Source organism: Galeopterus variegatus, unplaced genomic scaffold (genome assembly GCF_000696425.1).
Source record: "Galeopterus variegatus unplaced genomic scaffold, G_variegatus-3.0.2 Scaffold4789, whole genome shotgun sequence".
NCBI classification, from domain to species: Eukaryota; Metazoa; Chordata; class Mammalia; order Dermoptera; family Cynocephalidae; genus Galeopterus; species Galeopterus variegatus.
Window position 1 is genome coordinate 42,273 of NW_007730900.1, and position 20,550 is coordinate 62,822.

Consider the following 20,550-nt stretch of genomic DNA (forward strand, 5'->3'; position numbering starts at 1 on the left):
AGGAGCCAGCAAAGGACTGGTGACTGCCAGTGAGGAGGAAAATCAGGAGAGTTACGGTGTCTCAAAAGCTAAGTAAAGAAAATGTTTCAAGGAGAAGGCATAATCAGCTATGTCAAATACTGCTGATAGCTCAAGTCAGATGAGGTCTTAGAACTGACTAATGAATTTAGCAACACGGAAATCATTGCTGGCCTTGATGACAGCATATCTGGAGGAATGACGGCAAGAAAAGTTCTGATTAGTGTAGATTTAGGAGGAAATGGGAGGGAATTGCAAACAGCTTGCCAATTACTAATGGCAATTAGGGGAGGGGGGAATAAATCAAGGACACTAAAGTACTATCTGGCCATGCTCCAAGGTCCCCTTTCCAATTATCTCCATACATGAAAGACCAGATTAGTAATCAGAAAGTTAATAACGCAAGCAAGGAGCAAACACCAAAAATGCAATGGTATCTGGAATATTTCTGGAACCTTTCATGCAGGTCATGAAAAAGTCTTATGAACTAACATGCTACCACAGAAATCACTCCTTTAGTGAATATTCACCTTTGCCAGATTAGTCTCTCATCTTGCATAGTAATACAGCATTAGTACTTCTGATTCTGATGATGAACTATATAGGAGGGTACTTCAAAAAGTTCATGAAAGGATTGGTATTATCTTTTAATTCTATTACTCCATGAATTTTTTGAAGTACTTACGTACAGCCTATTCAGAGTATACAATAAGACTGATTATAGGATTGTTTGTTTGTTTGCTTTGGTTATATCAATCACATTGCAGTATTGCTTCCTGGAGACAATACCCAACTCAATTAATGGGATATCCTAAATTTCATCTACAAAAGTACTTCTTAAGGCAGTGCACTGAAAGTAATAGAGAAAGGAACATGGTGAGCATGTCTTCCCTACTATTAGCCCCCCAGGCATAAAGCTGGCCATTCTAATTGATGAGAGTACAATCCTAGACAACCCTGAGGAAATAGAAAAGGGAGTAAATGTGGAAAATGGTCTAACAGTGAGTTATTTCTATGAATGGGAGGATTTGGGGAGCGTAGAATTGAGGCGAGGAATGCCTACGCAAATTACTTTCCTCTAAGTAACTACCCTCTAAGCTTTATTTGTGTAATTGGGATAACAATAGTACCTACCAAAAAAGTTGTGAGGAATAAGTAAAATAATGCAAGTAAAGAATGAGAAAAGCAAATGACTTCTCCTGGGTCAGGTAGGCAGAACAAAATATTTACATGTTTCATTGTAAAATGACGTGTTATTTTTTTCATTACACAAAAATTGTAAAAAAAAAAAAATAAAAAGTATCTTTAGGTCAGTAAATCAGAATTCTTACTTCTTCATCAAAGCTGGGTAATGAAGTGGTGGCTTTTCTCTGAGACTTCTCTTTTTTCCCACAAGATTCTTTGTTGGACATCTTGAAAAGCTAAAATAAACACCAAAAATACATTCTCTGTTATTTACCACAATAAAAAATATATTAGAAATTAGTCTTCTTTTAATTACACAAAGATTAAAGTTTTATAAAATGATTTCCATTTTCTAACCATTCCCAAGATGAAAAGATTCTTTCATTGTTCCATTTTTCTTCACTTACATTCTCCTTCATAATGATCTGTTCCTCGGGCCGGCCCCGTGGCTCACTCGGGAGAGTGCGGTGCTGACAACACCAAGGCCACGGGTTCGGATCCTATATAGGGATGGCCGGTTTGCTCACTGGGTGAGCGTGGTGCTGACAACACCAAGGCCACGGGTTCGGATCCTATATAGGGATGGCCGGTTTGCTCACTGGGTGAGCGTGGTGCTGACAACACCAAGGCCACGGGTTCGGATCCTATATAGGGATGGCCGGTTTGCTCACTGGGTGAGCGTGGTGCTGACAACACCAAGGCCACGGGTTCGGATCCTATATAGGGATGGCCGGTTTGCTCACTGGGTGAGCGTGGTGCTGACAACACCAAGGCCACGGGTTCGGATCCTATATAGGGATGGCCGGTTTGCTCACTGGGTGAGCGTGGTGCTGACAACACCAAGGCCACGGGTTCGGATCCTATATAGGGATGGCCGGTTTGCTCACTGGGTGAGCGTGGTGCTGACAACACCAAGGCCACGGGTTCGGATCCTATATAGGGATGGCCGGTTTGCTCACTGGGTGAGCGTGGTGCTGACAACACCAAGTCAAGGGTTAAGATCCCCTTACCGGTCATCTTTAAAAAAAAAAATAAATCAATAAAATAAAAAATAAAATAAAATAAAAAAATAATGATCTGTTCCTCTATTTTAGCTTCATCTATCACCTTTTCAGGAATGACTCTCAAAACTATGCCTTGAGCCCTGACTTCTCTCTTAAGCATCAGATCACTTTTCAAACAGCCTGTAGTACTGCTATACTTTGCCCCACCTACACCTCAAAATCAATTAGTCATAACTTTTCATTTTTCCCAACACACCCCTGTCAGTCACTGAGTGAGACTTCTGGCAAATGGCACACATTTTTTCATTACATATAAAACAGAGATAATACATCCCAGAGGATTTTCAAAGGACTTAAACAATGGATATAAAAATTACCTTGCACAGGGTGGTACATAGTAGGGTCTAAATAAATACTTGCTAGGGCCAAGCCCGTGGCGCACTCGGGAGAGTGCGGCGCTGGGAGCGCAGCAGCGCTCCCGCCACAGGTTCGGATCCTATATAGGGATGGCCAGTGCGCTCAGCAGTGTGGCCGTCTCAAAAAGGACAAAATAAATAAATAAATAAATACTTGCTTATGTGTTGTCTTTCTACTAGACCCTAAGCTCCTTGAAGAGTATGCTGTATTAAACATTTAAGAGGTGCTTATAAATGACCACTGAGTGAATGAATGAGTGAATTCTTTTTCCTCAGAATATTCATGTTTTCATTCTGAGCCACTTCCAATTCTTGCCCATTGCAGTTCCTCTGCCCACTTCTCATCCCAGTCTCACTTTCCAGCCCTTCTCTGAACCAAGTCACTACTATCAGCTGACAACCAAAAAAAAAAGGCAATAAGACAAACACAGCCACACCCTATGGTCATAAACAGTCTCAAGTTAACGCATACCAGCAGCATCCTGTGCTGGGACACAGTAGCCAGAGATTGGGAAGATTGGAATTACAGGTAATTCCAATCACTCCTGGTCAATCATGATCAATGTAGGTGAAGTTCTAAAAAGAATAATCAATTTTACTAAATCAAACTTTTAGAATGCTTTAGTGAATATAAAGAGAAAGAAGAAAATGCTGATAGCTAACAAATCTGATAAAAAAAATTAATAAATGAATATTCAACACAGATTTCTAAGAACATATTCTAAATTACCCAGAAATTTTGCTTTGTAAGATAGTTTATGACAATAGTTAAGTTCACAGTTGAGCTTCCAGATTAGAGTAATAATCTTCTTTTCCTTTTCTTGCCCAAGATTCCATTCCATGGAAGAAAAAAGGCGCAATAAAATATAAGAACTTTTACGAAATGCACTGTTTAGAGGCAACTAACTGGTTATAATGTAATGTTACCTTTTACAATTTAAACTGATCCATGCCACCAAGGTCATGGGTTCAGATCCCTGTACCAGCCAACAGCCAAAAAAAACCACAAGAAAACCCCTAAAAATAAAATAAACAGATCCATGCTGCTCTGATGTTGTTGTTTTAAATACATAGTAATGCTAATTTAACGCTCTTAATCACAAGATAAGTTGAAAAAGAACAATGCAACCAGAACCAACTTCCAGGCATGTGACTACACCACCTCTGTTTTTTTTTTTTTTTTTTTTTTTTTTTTTTCACACCTGAGACTAAAATGGGCTTCCCTCTCCTTTCCTGCTGCCTGTAACATTCAGACCGGTCCCAGGCAAGGCAACCAGAAAACTCGAGTTTTTCACCACCCAGTGGGCTTATCGGAGAAAAAAAGGAGAGAAGGAGTCAGACTTAAGTGCCAAGCAGGTCCAGAGAGAGAAGGGGAGAAAGTACAGGGCGCGGAGAGCAGATAGGGGACTCGCTGGCATATGCCTCGCGGAATCTGAAACGCATCAATCAGCCCCGATGCTCAACACACTCAGAGCTCCGATTACTAAAGTCCTAAAAACAAGATAAAACATGGCAGAAACCCCAATCCCTACCCACTGGACGCTAACACCACCACCGCAGCGGGGCTGACACTGGCAATTCTGAACGCCAAAGCAAAAATAAAAACAAACGGAAAGAGTGTTTGGGTCACAGCGTGGGTGAGGATGGGAATGAAGAGCAGACCCTAACTCTAAGCCAGCCTGACTGACAGGCAAGCTCGTCAGCGGCTCCCCAGAAACCCACAGGACCCTCACGTCGGGCGAGGAGCAACCCGGGAGGAAGGGCCGAGCCAGAACCACACCCTCCACGGAACTACTCGACCCTGGATCCGCCTACACAGTCGCCCCGCCCAGGCTCAAGTGACTCCCGAGTTCCTAGTCCGGCCTGCGGCCCGCTAGGGTACGTGAGGCGGGGGGCGAGGGGGAACCTGCCCACAAAACGTCAACGCACCCCCCAGTTTCCTACCTTACCAGCGCCGGCGGCGGTGGCGACTCTAAAGGCCCACGCTAACGGAAAGGGACCGCCCGCTCCCCGAACCCGATGACAGCTGGGAAACGTAGTCCTGCGCGCGGCTGCACGTTACCAGCCACACTCCCCACGTTACCAGCCACACTCCCCGGAACGTTTGGTCAGATTTGCATTAATATCCTCCGGGGACTCGGAACCCCGGCCCCTCCCCCAGACGGCGCGGTGCACCCTGGGTATTGTAGTCTTGGTTCCGTTCGGTGGCGGACCGCTGGAACGGAGACGCACGGTGGAAACGCAACTCTCTTACGCCATTGGACGCCGACCGCAGTACGCTTCTGCGCAATCTGTGGTGGCGTCTAACGCCTCGGGGAAAAGGAAGCGGACGGGGACTTCGAATCGCTGCCTCTGGCTTTCTCCTTTTTCGCTGACAGGATTTGGCCCGTGGTTCCTCATCTTTTGTCTGTTACACGCATCCCGCCCTCCCCATTTGCTTTCCCACTCCTTGGATCCAGCCCTGTGGGCATTCACGTCAGTTCTCTCACCCCGCCGTGAGTCCCCTCCTGGTCCCGGGCGGGCCTGGCACGGAGGCGGTAACTATGGAGAATATGGCGGAGGAGGAGCTGCTACCCCTGGAGAAGGAGGAGGTAGAAGTGGCCCAGGTCCAGGTCCCGACCCCGGCCTCGGACTCGGCTCGGGTCCCAGCTTCAGCTCCGGCCTCGGCTCCGACTCCGGCCCCGGCTCCGACTCCGGCCCCAGCCCCTGCCCTGGCCCAGGCTCCGGCCCTGTCCCCGTCCCTAGGCTCTGCCCCTGAGGAGGCCGAAAGCAGTAAGTGCAGGAGGCCCAGATCTTTCTGCCCCAGAAGAAGCGAGAAAGTGCGCCTTGCTGGGAGTAGGGGAGGCCCTTCATCACTGGAACGGTTTTTACGGGGAGAGGCAGGTTTAGGAAAATGGGAGGGAGGAAAGAGGAACCCGTGTAGCGGGTAAAACAGGAGTACAGAACGGGAAAAGGCATTTCCGTAAACCTCGAGGACATCACGGTCAAGGATATGTGGAGGCCAGGGGTGCTGCAGGACATAATGAAGTTAAGGGTTTCTTCCTTAAAGGGGTATACTTATAGTACAAAAATAGGAAATTACACAAGATTCGGTTTCTTTCTCAGCCAGCCTGCCATGGCTAAGTCCTTTAAAATGTGACCGCGTAGCCGAGGCAACCTGTTTACAGTAGTAGATCCTAGCTGCCAATGTTTAGACACCATTACTGCCAACGAGCTTTTCTGCCCCGGCGTAAACAAAGAGATGGGTTTTTCTCATTATTTCATTTTCTTTAGCAGCTTGCTTCCAAAGAGAGTTTGATGCTGATGAGTAGTTTAGGAAAGAGTGGACTAGATTATGGATGTCCTCCCCAACTCATAAATACCGGTGGAGTTTTGTACTCCATTACATCAGAAGTGGACTATTGAAAATTAATAATCCACATTATTGTGCTTCTGAATGTGCTTGCATGTTTTCTACGTGGTGGTTTATTGGACTATATAGGAATTTAAAAGATTGATGAGTAACACTTTCTTAAGGAACTTCTGAACAATTTGAAATGTAAGGTCTGAGAAAGACTTGAAGTTCTTTTAGCAAATTATTTTGTGGTCCATAAATTGCCCTTTATGCTCTTTTTGAATTCTTTTTGAATAACTTAAAAGATCTTAAATTAATTAATAGCCTTTTCTACGTCTAGGCCAGTTTTGAATTTAATGTTTATAAAATACTTGGATATTAGTTAATAGCCTAATAGAATTATTTTGCAATTAAAAAACAACATACAAATTGTTGCAGTAGATTTAAGAGTAGGGATGATCACAGGAAAGACAAAGTCAGCATGCCTGAGGTAGGCCCCTCATCATAATGTAAGATCAGAGCTTGTAGGTGAAAAATAAGGCCAGTTATTTGTCCTTCCACAGCTGCAGTGGGTGAGGGGGCGAGTGAAGGGGTAGGAGGGCCCTGGGAGGGGGCATTACACTCTCCTGAGTAAGTAGCCTCCTGCTTTACCTCCAAATTGTATCTGTTTATATTAATCAGAAGTGTTTTAGCAGCTTTAGGGAATGCACGCTTTCTCCACTTCCCCACCATCAAAAATATGTTAAACATAGCTTGGAAAGATTAATTCATATATTCCAAAATTTACAACTGTTTTAATTTGAAGAGTATATACTGTTTGAAAATGCAGTACTGGGACAAATATGTAATGATTAAGAAATCTGAAACTTAACTAAAATATATATTAATCACATTTTTTAAATTATTTTTAGATGGTCTAGTTAGTCGTTTGAAATCAGTCATAGCTAGACAGGGTGAAGATGGCCTATCTGAAATAGAATTGAAAATTTTAAAATATATATTAATCACATTTTTAAAATTATTTTTAGATGGTCTAGTTAGTTGTTTGAAATCAGTCATAGCTAGACAGGGTGAAGATGGCCTATCTGAAATAGAATTGAAAATTGAGGAAAAAGTATCAGAACCTCCTAGCATCTTGGACTTATCTGATTTAACAAGAGGTTTGCCTGTTGACTTTGGAACATTGCAGGTTGAGTGATTTAAGTACAGATATTCTGATATCTACTATCTTGAATCAGCAGGTGATTTCAGTAAATGTTTATAGGCATATCATGAATTTTTAGAAACATCTTTGAGAGTTTTCTTCAATAGTGTATACACATGAATTCGTTTCCTGGAATATTACTCTCTGACTTAGCAATTAAAAGTTTTTGGTCAAACAGTCAAAATTTTGCCTGTTATAGAAATTATATCTCATTATAAGTAATTTGGACAATATGTGGTAGAAGATGTTAACCAATGTTTGTTGCTCTTTGTTTTTGCCCATTTAAAAATAAGTAAATCATCTTTTAATAAATTTGAGCAGGAATGTTCGATAGTGCTGAATTGGATTCCAAAATTAATGACATATGTGCCACTGCATCCAAAAAGTCTAATAATTTTTTAAAATTATAATTTAGGGGCCGGCCTGTGGCTCACTCGGGAGAGTGCGGTGCTGATAACACCAAGGCCACGGGTTTGGATCCCATATAGGGATGGCCAGTTTGCTCACTGGGTGAGCGTGGTGCTGACAACACCAAATCAAGGGTTAAGATCCCCTTACCGGTCATCTTTTAAAAAAAAAAAAATTATAATTTAACAAACCTTAGCACCTGCTGTACGCTAATTACTGCAGTAGGCACTTAGCCATCCTGAAGATGAATAAGGCATAGTCCCTGCCTTCTTACTGCTTATTTGTTAGGGAAACAAACAAGGACACAGATTATACAAATGAGTGAACAAATGAACGGAGAGTAAAGCTAGGAAAGGAATATGCAGGAAGGTGGCAGTGTCAATAACTGAATTTAAAAGTCTTAAGATTTTAAAGTGTATAACCTGATAACAGTATGAGAGAGTCCTGTGGTTTATCCCATCATTTCCTATTGCCTTGGGGATCATTGCCTATCACTTAGCATCTCCTAGTTTTATATATTCAGGCTCCTACTTTGTAAATGTTCCTTTCCTTTGGGATACATATATATTCAGGTCTCTCCATCCTTAAAAAGAAAGAAAAAGCAAGTTACGGTCTCATCTGTCTCCTTTTTTTTATGCTGCCAAACCTCTTGAAAACAATCTGCACAGATTTTCTGTATTTCTTTCTCCTTCTAATCCCGTTTTTACTCCTAAACACTTCACTGAACCTGCTTTCTTAATGGTCACCAGAGACTTGCCATACTTAATCCAGTAGTCTTCTTGATCTCTACAACTGTTTGTGATACTTAGTGTTAAGCAGTTCTCTTTTACAGACTCTTCTTCCTTGGCGTCTGCATTATCTTGATTCTCCTTACCATTATTCCTTCTGAATCCACCTTCCTGGTTGTTTTTACTCAACTTGTAAATACCTACATACCCTCATAACTCAATTCCAGATTGTATCTGTTTATGTTAATCAGTAGTGGGTTCAAATATTTAATTTGAAGAGTGTGTTAATGTTTGAGAAATCTGAAAGCACGTTACTGGGACAAACGGTAATGATTAGGAAATCGGAAATACATTAGAATTTAAAAATATGTTAATCACATTTTAAAATTAATTTTAGATGGGCTAGTCGTTTGAAATCAGTCATAACTAGACGGGACCGGGGCTTTTTCCCTCTCTTTCCATTTTTTTTTTTTTTTTTTTTTTTTGGCTTTCTTACTTGTTCTCATAGTTTCAGCTAACATGTGTATTTATTATTTGTATCTCCAGAATCCCTCCTGAGCTACAAAAACAAAATTTCAACTGCCTATTGGATATTATTACCTGAATACTCTACCAGTAGTACATAAAACACAGTCTGTCAAAAACTACACTTTCTTTTCTCTATTTCTCTTCCTTTCCATTGAAAGAGTTTCCTCTTCCTTCTTTTGCTAATAGTATTATCATTGTCAACCATATAAACTCAAAAAAAATTCTAGAGTCATCTTTGATCTTACCCTTCACCCCTACTTCTCACATCCCAAATTCTGTTGCTTCTTTTTTTTTTTAAACCTTCTGTTCTCCTGTACCTTTCCTTTACTAATTTTCTCACCTCTGTTGTTGATCCTTGGTACTACTGCAAGAGATACCCTCCTGAAATGCATTCAAATCATATCATTCACTTCCTCAAAAACCTGCCGTGACTTAGCATTGCCTGAAAAATAAAGTTCCAACTAACTTGCATAGAATTTATGCCATCTATGATCTATACTACATTTTTGGCTGCATATTTTTCTACCTACTCTATCCCCCCAAACATACTGAATTCCAGCCAAGGCTATGCTAGGGGTGGCTGTATGTTTTATACCACATAGCTTTGTTCATGTGGTTACTTCAGTTTATAGGGCCAGTCCCCAAATCTCTACTTACTGAAATTCTATTCATACCGTCTCAGTCAAATGCCACTTCTTCAGTAAAGACATTCTGATAGTCTCTTGTTAGAATTAATTACTCCTCTGTATGCCTGCATCATATTATCTTTTCTTCTAGTATTCATTTCATTCTACCTTGTATTATAGTTAGAAGTACATATTAATCTTTCTCACCTGATTGAAAGTTCTTTCAAGATAGGAAACATGGCTGATATTTCATCAGTATTTTGTACAGGGTAGAAACATTATTTTGTAAAATTATTGACTAGATAAAATTTTAAAGTCGTAAAATTATACAGTGGAGGTTTTCTCCCTAACTTTTTGCATTCCGAAGCATACTTGTCATTTTGTACAGTGAGTTGTAGAAGTATTCCTCATCTAGTACTATGGTACAGGAAATAAAAGTGTAAACTTTTATATGATGTGGTCAAATAAAAGTGAAACTAAAGTACAAATTGTTAAAGCATAATCATCTAACTCTTAAAATTTCCTTTCAGAGATACACATCTCAATTCAAAAGCAGCTTGCTGATCTAGAGAAGTTAGTTTTTGTAACGGAAGGGGATTTTGACTCCACCAATTCATTGAACTCAGATAATCTTGATGCAGGTATTTCTATGTTTTGGTTTTCTTCTTCTTAATTTTTAATGGTTTGTCATTATTCAGTTCATGAAAACAGTTTGCTAAGAATAGACTTAAGGTCAAGGGTTCAAATCCCCGTACCGGCCAGCTGCTAAAAAAAAAAAGGAGTAGACTTTATTTTTATTTAGCTAAAACAGTAAAACAGTAGTAAAATTTAAAAAAAATTTTTGAGGTTCTTTTTTGTTAATTAGTTTATTTACTAATATTATTTTTTTACATTCTAAGGTGCTATGGAACAGTTGGTGGGGAGGGAGAGATGGCAAAGGGATGGAAATAGGGTGAGAGGAGACGAATGAGGGGGGATGTGGTCAAGGCCCATGGCATTCCTCTCATTCCAGCAGAGAAGACCAGGGGGCTTCCAGCAGTGGCTTGGTAGCTGCTGGGCCGGATGCAGAAGTCAGGGGGGTGTGGCTGAAGCCCTCTAAAATTTTTCTCTGCAGGAAATTGATAGCCTTCTATGTGCAAATGTGCTATGGGAATAAATTACTTTGTAACTCCTCAAGGACATTACAATCACATGGATATTCTAAGCGTTGTATATTCTAAGTTAGGAATTGCATTTGGCTATGAGTAGCAGATCCCAAAAAACAATGTCCTGACTGGAGGTTAATACTCTCTCATGTAAAAGAAGTCCCAAAACAGGCAATGTAGGACTTCTACAAGAGTTCCACAATGTCACCAATGCCCCATGCTCTTCTTTTTCTGCTCTGCTATTTTACTAACTCTACAAGTAGTTAACTTTTTTTGTTGCTGCCAGGATATAGAGGAATACCACAGCAGATACTTATGCTCTCTGCCTAGCCCTTATTCTGTGAGTGTGATTAGAATAGTCCTTTCCCCTGTCCAAAGTACAGAGTGATGCTTTCTGTGGTAGGCAGTTTGGCTGGAAGGATATCATACAGCTTATCACATCTTCAACTTTGAGTCTGTTTCCAGTGGAAACAGGACATCAGCTAGCCACAGAGAGAAAAGTTTTAGGGTAAAAAAAAAATCACTGATCATGTGCTATAAGTTTTTAACTACTCCTGAGTCAGGAATAATGACTGCTCCTTAAAGTTAAGATAGATCTTATCTAAGAAGTCAGAGGGAAGCATGGAAGAATCCTCTGTCACCTCTTTTGTAGCTGAATCCAGGCTAGTATATTCTGTGCTTTATTGGTTCTTTTTTCTTTTAAAGGAAACAAGCAGACTTGTCCATTATGCCCTAAGGAAAAATTCAGAGCTTGTAATAGCCATAAGCTTCGTCGTCACCTTCAGAATTTACACTGGAAAGTCTCAGTTGAATTTGAAGGTTAGTATTTTTGTGCTTGCTGAAAAGCATTGTACATGAAATTTGACATTTACCAGTTTCGGAATTTTGTTGTGAGTCTAATCAAATATTTTTAGTTTAAAATTATGAGGGATTTAATGCTCCCACTTTTAATGTATTTAATAAAATGTCATATAGCTCTGTAGGCAATAGATATATATGACACAAATAGTTTAGTTCAGCAAAAATTTATTAAGCATTTGTTCTGTATTGGGTACTCTGGCCCTGAGAGTCCCTGTTGCTTATAGAACAATGTTTTTAAAAGTTATACTCTTCCTTTTGTAGTAGAACAACTACTATTTTACACATATTTTTGAAGGTATAGTAAATGTAGTAAAACAAAATAATCAGTATGAATATTGGAAAAGAGAGGACAATATTTTTTTTTCTGCTGATAGCTTAAAAAACTACTAGGGGCCGGCCCAGTGGCGTACTCGGTAGAGTGTGGCGCTTGGGAGCGCGGCAGCGCTCCCACTGAGGTTTTGGATCCCATATAGAGACCGGTCCACTCACTGGTTGAGCGCGGTGCGGGGCGACACCGAGGGTTGCGATCCTGTTGCTGGTCGCGGTACGGGCGCGACACCGAGGGTTGCGATCCCGTTACCAGTCACGAAAAAAGACAAAAAGGAAAAAAAAAAACTACTAGAGTTAACAGTATTCAGAATGGTGGTGAAATATAAGGTAAATATTCAGAAATAGTAGCCTTTCTGAATATTTATCTTATATTCAGTAACCTTTCTCTACTATAGATCAATGGAAATTAGAAAAAAGTACACCAATTATAATGATGATAAAAATAACATAATTTGGTGGAATAAATTTAACAAGAGGATTCATGAAGAAAAGAATAAAGTTGAAGGACAAAAAAATGAGATCTTGTCAAGTTAAAGACTTCCTAGATTCTGAGATAGTGAATTATGTTAATCTTGTGTGTGTGTGTGTGAGTGTGTGCGCGCGCGCGTGCGCACGCGTGACCGGTAAGGGGATCGTAACCCTTGGCTTGGTGTCGCCCGCACCGCGCTCAGCCAGTGAGCGCACAGGCCATCCCTATATATAGGATCCAAACCTGCGGTGGGAGCGCCACTGTGCTCCCAGCGCCACACTCTCCCGAGTGAGCCACGGGGTTGGCCCAAATTATGTTAATCATTATACATTTTCGGGAAAAAAAACTGGCAACATCTTTTAAAATTTAAAGTACACGTATCTATCCACCAGGCAGTTCCTCTTCTCGGAGTGCCATGGAAGTAAAAGAATCACAATAAACAAGGATGGATGTACAAAGATATTTATTACAGCATGTACTTAGTGAGGAAAACTTGAGATTAAAATAAAAGGCGTGGTTGGATAAATTATGGTACATACATGCTGTGAAATATTATGCAGCCATTGAGAAGAGTACATTAGATATATACCAGCTAATTTGGAAGTATTTCCATAATAAACTACTAATGAAATCAGTAACATACAGGGAAGATTTTATAACATTCCATATTGATAAAACAGTTCTCCCTCAAAAAAAAAAAACCTAAATATCAATCTTAATTTATATTTGTATGTGATTGTGTGAAAATAGAAATTGTTAAATGTGGTTCTGTAGAGTTTCAACCTAACTGGAAGAAACAACTAGTATGAGACACCCGGAAAAGCCTGAACTATGCCAGAACTGTTTTCTTAGCATGACTGGTAAAAGATTATCACTAGTTATTTAGGGAAAGGGGATTAGAGACTAATTCAGGGGCATCTGTCTTTGAAGTTTAGTTATATTTAAGAATGTATAGTAAATCATATTGACTTATTGTCAAAAAAGAAAGGTCTCAATTTAAAAGGTCTCTTTTATATTCTTTATTAAGGCCATTGTTTACCATTAGGTTTAGTGTCCCTCTTCCAAGTTATTCTCCTCTTTTAAATGGCTTGTGATACTTCTTTACTTATCTATGGATATGGATTCTCTCATGTACGAAAAGCTGTTAGGTTCTTTCACATGGTAGTGATTTGGGAGATGGTGAAGATATGATAATTTTTGTCTTGTGGTGAGCAGGCTTCAAAGTAGTTGGCAAATACGTTGAAAGTGGAAGGAGCAAGATCTGCTGAAGGAACAGATATGAGATGTGATAGAAAGAGAGCCAAGAATGCTTGGGTTTGGGATTTGAGCAACTAGAAAAATGAAATTGTTCTTTATAGTGCAGGGGAAGACTGCATTAGGACCAGGTGTGGGGAAGCAGGCCAGGATCTGAGACTTAGGCATGTCAAAGTTGAGATGCATCTAAGTAGAGATGTCAAGTAGTCTATAGGCTATATAAATATGGAATTTCAGGGAGAGGTGGAGCTAGAGATATATATTTAGGAGTTATCAGAATGCAGATGGTATTTAAAGCTGTAAGACTGGATGAGATAACCATACGAGTACATGTTGATGGAAAAAAGAAGTCATTCAGGGCTGAGTCCTGGGGCACTTCAACATATAAAAGTAAGAAAAATGATTAGATGTAAAGTGAAATAGAAAAGGAGTTAGAGATGACTTACATAGTTTGAGTTAGGAGTGACTGTAAGGCATTATCATTCATAAAAAAAGTAAACAGGCCTGTTCAAGAGGAAATGATAAATTTAGACTTGACAAGTAGATTTTGAGATGCTGACCAGATAATCGGTCATAGATCCTTAATAGACAATTAGAAATAGGGAAATAGCTCTAAGGAATGAGTTATTAACTAGAGCTATAATTTGGGACTCTTTCTCATAGAAGAGATAATTGTAATCATGAAAGGAGTTTAAGTTACCAGAGAAATGAGAAAAAAGTCACATAGCCGACCGAGCCTAAGAAGTATCTACATTTTAGGGTATGAGAGAAGGAAAGGATCTGTAAAGAAGATTAAGACGGGTGGGAAGGGCACCAAGATGGCACCATATCACAAATGAAGAAAAGTCTGCGTAATGGCAAATATAGCATGAGACAAAGAAGATGAAACCTAAGAAAAAGTTAAAGTGGAAGAGACTAGATGATAAAGCTGAGTCCCAAAGAAGCTTAATGGCTCATCCAAGATAAAACAGATAGTCATGGCACAACCAGAATTTGAACTTGGATCTCCTGTATTTGTTAATATATATACATACATACATATATATATATATCATATCTATAAAACCTAAAGCAATCTCATTCAAGTAAATTCATTATGACATAAACATAAGGATAATCCCAATTCTGATAAAAGTTGCTTATAATTTTTAATGATAATTAAATATTTAATGAACAGTGATATGACAACTAGCTATTCTTTGTTCTAGGTTACAGGATGTGCATCTGTCACTTACCTTGTCGACCAGTGAAACCAAACATTGGAGAACAGGTGATCAGATATTAGATTTTTTTATTTTTAAATTTAGTCCTCTTTAAAGAAAGAGCAATTTTTACTTGCATGCATGTTCAGCAGTGTGGTTTATTTTAAAATTCTGTATCTGAGTCCTTTCAGATGATCATAATAGGAAAAATATGAAGTATATGAAAAAAAGTATTGCTGTACTGAACTTCTCATTTTACGGTTTTTGATTTCAGTCAGATAAATTGCTCTCATGTTCAAAATGAAAATGAACTCATTTACTAATTTTGGAACAAAGAATTTAAATAGAGAATAATTTTTTCTTTTAAAATAAATTTTGATTATGGAATAGGAGCTTCAATTTCTGTGATTTAGTATGTTTCAACTTCATATTCATCCTCCCCATGTTCTTCCTTTTAAGTTTAATTTGCTCAAACAACAAACTTTCTGAAATCTTAATTTTTAAAAAAATAATGGTTTATTTTTAGGATAGATTTGACATAAGGGGAGTACAAACTATACAAACTATAAAATTTTTAAAATATTGACACTATCCTGAATGCATGTTAACTTAATGAGTCCTCATTATTAATTTTCCTTTTCGGTCACTAAAAACAGTAAAATGCTGGGATGAATGTGTTCCTTAGGCAGTAGTCAGGACAATCCAAGATATTTTGAATATGATAACCATAGTACCATAAGGGACCCTGTGTAATTTCTTGACTATTCTTTACTTGCTATAAGATCCCAAGTAAATGGGAGGTAGCACCGCACTAAGAGTAAAATGCATCAAAACTGGGAAAGAACCACTGGACTAGTAGTTTTGTTCTCGGCTAAATGAGAAATTATGAAATGAGATTTTTTTTACTTGGAAAAACAGACTTCTCATTATGTCCCTAACATTCACTTGGGTGCTGGAGCTGGCTCAAATTTTCAGAATCTTATGAGCTGGTTATTAAATATGGCCATCATTAAAAATTAAATTGTATAAACCTAAAATTGAATAAGTTATATTAGAAAAACAAAGGTAATGAATATTCAAAACTCAACACTCCTAATTATTTTACTACTTTTTACTGTTAACTGTTTGCTTATGGTTATTGACATCTATATATCTGCATAGTAATGCTCCATAGTGGTATGATACTGCACATCTCTTCCAAAACTCACATTTAGTGATGTCACTAGGTAGCTTAATATCTATTGCAATTGTAGCTTGAAAATTGGCCTTGGTAGAGAATTTATAGCAAAGAAATCTGCAAATACCACAAATCAGAGCTTTATTTTCCTGGAGAGCCAGTTGCTAAACATGATAACTGCTAACATTACACTATTTATAAATGCAGCTTATAGAAAATATAATATATATAGTTATTTGCTGATTAGAATGAATGGGGAAAAACTAGGAAATTAAACTTGTTGTCTATTGTGAAGTAAGATTAAGAAGCATATGTAAGTATAGGTAAGGAAGTTAAGATCCTTTCAAAGTCACTTAGCAAAATTAATAACTTCTATACCATTAAATCGAAGACACATTAACATACTCAAATTTAGAATCTTAAACTTCTATTTCATTGTCTTAGTAACTTAATTTAAATTCTCTGGTTGATAGATATCCAGTAAAATGGGCGCCCATTATCATTGTATCATTTGTTCAGCAACAATCACCAGAAGGACTGATATGCTAGGACATGTTAGGCGCCATATGAATAAAGGAGAGACTAAATCCAGATATATTGCTGGTAAGTTGAGCAATCTCATTAACATATTAAAAAGTAAATCCTTAAATAATGGTCCAGTTATTTGTTTCAGATTAGGAATTTAAAATGCACTGATTGAGCCAAATAATTTACTTCATACTAATTTATTACTTTAGGTTTTGTTTTCTTTCTTTGGGGTTTCCAATAACATTCAAATGTTCTCAACTTAATATATTTAATAAATATATTTAATAAATGATGAAGAAAAAAGTGACACCTCAAGTAAATATAGGTATCTTAATGAAAGATTATAGAATTATATTCCTAATAACTTTTACGCCAATAACTACATTTATACTTATTGTTGAAAAACACTGGGAAAAGGAGGTAAAGTGAAATAAAGACTATTATCCTGAGTGATATGAAATCATTAATACCTTGTTACTGCTTAGGAAGCCCTTCTCAAGAATTAAATTAAGACCTTATGTCCTAAAGCATCCAGTGTATGTAATTATTCACTTCTTTCCTATACTCCTGCAATGGTACTATGTACCATTCTTGTCAGAATTGAAAAAAAATGGAATTTTTTCAATTCACAGAACCTGGTTTGAGAAAGACTGATATTGTGAGATATGTGATATGCCTCTTCAGTGGGCATGGAAGAATATATAACACAACACTAGGAAAGGTTACCATTATTTGGCATTGTAGAAGGAGAAATATGGTTGCCATTAGTTAACATTCTAATTGTAATATCAAGAAATCCAAACATAAAGGTTCTCAATTATTTTTCCGCACACATTATGTATGTTTCATTTCTTAAATATTTGAACATATACACATATATACACATCATTATTTCATTTGAGTTTATAGCTAAATGATTCCAATGTATATTAAATGCAGAATCTTTTTTTTTTTACTACTTTATAGCCATTTGAAGGTAATTTGTGACTTAAAATTATGAGAAAGTTTTCTGAAGTCTAGCATTTTCAGGAAATGATAGTGATTCTTAGCCATGTTGGCTAGTGGAATGCAACCAAACAGATACTTATTTTCTAACAATTAGATCACAATAAAATATATTTAGCAGCAAACCTATGTAAACACAATGTAGTGTTCATTGAGTCATAAAAGTATTTAGGATTTTATGCTATCTTAGGGTGATCATTCTTAGGAATAATAGTACAGATGTATTGATCTGCTAGGCAGTCAAGATTTTAACTTAATAAACTTTCATTCACCACATACTTAACTGAGTGCTACTCTTTTTTAGAGGCAGTTCTGAATAAATCAGGTTTTTTTTGGTTTTTTTTTTTTTTTACATTTCTCCATGTTTGCATTAACTCAAAATAATATAAACTTACTTTTCAAAATGCATATTGTTTTAGATGTTTAGAATTATTTTGTTTCCCTGGAAATCTTTTTTTCTTTTTTTTTCCTTTCTTAGCTTCTGCTGCTAAACCGTCTAACGAAATTTTGAAAGAGGCAGACACGGATGTACAAGTTTGTCCTAACTATTCTATACCTCAGAAAACAGATTCCTATTTTAATCCCAAAATGAAACTAAATCGGTAAGATAAATTGAAAATAGGGTTGTGGGATGTTTCAAATAATTACAAATGTAACTTCTCTCAACCTTTATGTGCTAATATATTAAAACTTAAAACAGGGTACAGAATGAAAATCATCTATTTTAACATTTTGTCAGAATGATTGTTTCTTTTTTTGCCACCAAGCCAGTTTCTTTATCAGAGATGAAAATAGGCGTAACTTTGTATAATTATTGAACAGGCTTTCGTGGGCAAGTTTTATTTATAAATAAATAAGTAAGTAAATGCCTGTTAATAGAACCCAATTAGATTCATAGTTTAACGTCACAAAGTTTTAGTTCTTGTACTATTAAATTGGGAATATAATATTAGGTCTCTTTTCATAATAGTTTGTACAGTAACTAGAAACCCCAGTTCTCACTATTCTTAAAGTCTAGAACGATAAAGCCATGGTAGAGTAAAATTATTTCAGATTATCTCTTCCTCCTAGGCAGCTAATATTCTGTACATTGGCTGCTTTGGCTGAGGAACGAAAACCTTTGGAATGTCTAGATGCTTTTGGAGCTACTGGTAAGTAAGGACTCTTTTTTGAAACCCCATTTTATTTATCAGATTTGTACAGTATCTTTTCTTAGAAAATTTATATGAATATCCAGCAAAATATTTTGATGTAAAAAAAATTAAGATCCAAGGTAAAATTATTTTTATTTTTTTATTGTTTAAAAATTTCAAATATATACAAAAGTTAAAAATATAATAAATGAATCCCTGTGTATTCATCACCCACTTCAAAAATTATCAACTGATGCTCAGTCTTACTTTATCTATATCCCTATACCTCATACCCTAGTCCCTCCATTCTACTAATTTGAAACAAATCACAGATATATCATTTCATCTGTAAATATTTCAGTTGAATTGCTAAAAGATTAGGACTTAAAAAATAAAACCACACTACCATTATCACACCTAAAAATATTAAGAATGATTCTTTAATATCAACTAAAAAATCAAGATATGCCCAATTATCTCATAATATTTTTAAAAATTCAAATCAAAATCCAAACAAAGACTACCAATTTATTGTTTGATATGTCTCTTAAGTCTCTTTTTAGTTCATGTTCCCTTCTGTCATTCTGTGTGTGTGTGCATGTGTGCGTGGTAATTATTTTTTGACGTAACAGGTTGTTTGACATGTATAGTTTTCCAGAAGCTAGATTTTTGCTGATTGTACCACCAAGGCTTATATAACATGTTCCTCTCTTTTCTGTATTTTTGTAAATTGGTAGTTTGATCAGATTCAGATAGGTTTTTTGTTTTGGAGGGTTTTTAGCAAGAATACTTGCTGCAGTCTGGAAGCACCTGATATCTCATCATTATTTTTTTTGTGTGTTGTGATGATCATTGCCTAGTCTTTAGGCAATGAAGTAAGGTGAAATTTTAAAGATTTAGAACATTTTTCCCAAAAGACTTAACAGTAGAGGAAAGATAATAGAAACAGTAGAAAATTTCTAAAAATCCACTTGTACCCAGTCCAAGCCTTTTTTTGTAAAGATTATAGGAGTGTACTCTTGGGAGGCTTGTACTAAAAGGGTGAAAGAATGAGTTAGCTCTCCTTAGTAAATTCCTCTCCTCAGGTACAAGTAGCGGTTAAAAGCATGGACTGTGGAGCCACACTGCCTGGGTTCAAGTACTAGCTTCATCACATGCTAGCTGTATGACCAGAGGAAATTACATCTTGTGCCTCAATTTGCTCCTCTGAACAAGGGGCGGGGGGGAACACTAGTATCCATCTTACAGTCATGTGACGATTTAAGTAAATTAATACATGTAAAGTAATTAATACATGTTAAGTACCTGACAAATAACAAATGCTGTACAAGTATTAGGTACCATCATTGTATTATTACTATTATTATCATCATCATTATTAATGCCTCAGTGTCAATATGGTAAAAATGATGAGGTGATGCTTCTAAGGTGATGATCTCTGAGCCACTTAGAATTGAAATTTGAATCTTTTTTTACTACTCTTTTTCCCTCCACTGTCCCCACATTGACTCAGCTATGACATCTGTTCTAATTTTTCTTTTGTAATATAACTCACATTTCTTTTCCATCCCATATCCAGCAATTTAATGATTTAATGGCAAGTTTATTGCAGTAGTCTCTAATTGGTACCTTTGCTTCCAGTCATTTCTCTTCTCTCCAATTTATCTTGCATGCTACTTTACCAACCAGTCTTTCCTTTGAAGCGCTATATTGATAGTTACTTCTCAATCAGAAAAAGTCATGCATCTTTTTTTCCTAGAGTCCAGTCTTCTCAGGCTGCAATTTAATATCCTTCATAATCTGATCCCAACCTGCTTTTCCAAATTTATTTCCCAGTGTTTTCCCTTATACACCATTTTTCTTTACTCTTTTTTAAAATCTGAAATCACTAAAATTAATGTCTAAGGAAGATCTTTTCAGTCTTTTCTTTTTAATGTGCCTTTGTAAACATACTTATATTGGTTTGTAGCAATCATTTTGCATGTTTTGCTGTCC

General features: G+C 37.3%; 2 protein-coding genes across 2 annotated transcripts in view; one reads left to right on the top strand and one right to left on the bottom strand.

The window, feature by feature from the left end:
* Positions 1-4,603, bottom strand: part of SWT1 (SWT1 RNA endoribonuclease homolog (S. cerevisiae)) — a gene marked incomplete at its 3' end in the record, with an annotated part of 43,797 nt that extends 39,194 nt beyond the window's left edge. Inside the window, exons 1-2 of the mRNA XM_008588365.1 lie at positions 4,568-4,603; positions 1,350-1,439 (exon numbers count right to left, since the gene is read on the bottom strand). Coding sequence (XP_008586587.1) covers positions 1,350-1,430 — 81 coding nt within the window. The remainder of the gene's footprint in view (positions 1-1,349; positions 1,440-4,567) is intronic.
* Positions 4,604-5,069: 466 nt separating this feature from the next.
* Positions 5,070-20,550, top strand: part of TRMT1L (tRNA methyltransferase 1 homolog (S. cerevisiae)-like) — a 38,139-nt gene continuing 22,658 nt past the window's right edge. The window contains exons 1-7 of the mRNA XM_008588366.1: positions 5,070-5,395; positions 9,982-10,092; positions 11,302-11,415; positions 14,719-14,780; positions 16,363-16,492; positions 17,901-18,024; positions 18,494-18,573. Coding sequence (XP_008586588.1) covers positions 5,167-5,395; positions 9,982-10,092; positions 11,302-11,415; positions 14,719-14,780; positions 16,363-16,492; positions 17,901-18,024; positions 18,494-18,573 — 850 coding nt within the window. The 5' untranslated portion in view covers positions 5,070-5,166. The remainder of the gene's footprint in view (positions 5,396-9,981; positions 10,093-11,301; positions 11,416-14,718; positions 14,781-16,362; positions 16,493-17,900; positions 18,025-18,493; positions 18,574-20,550) is intronic.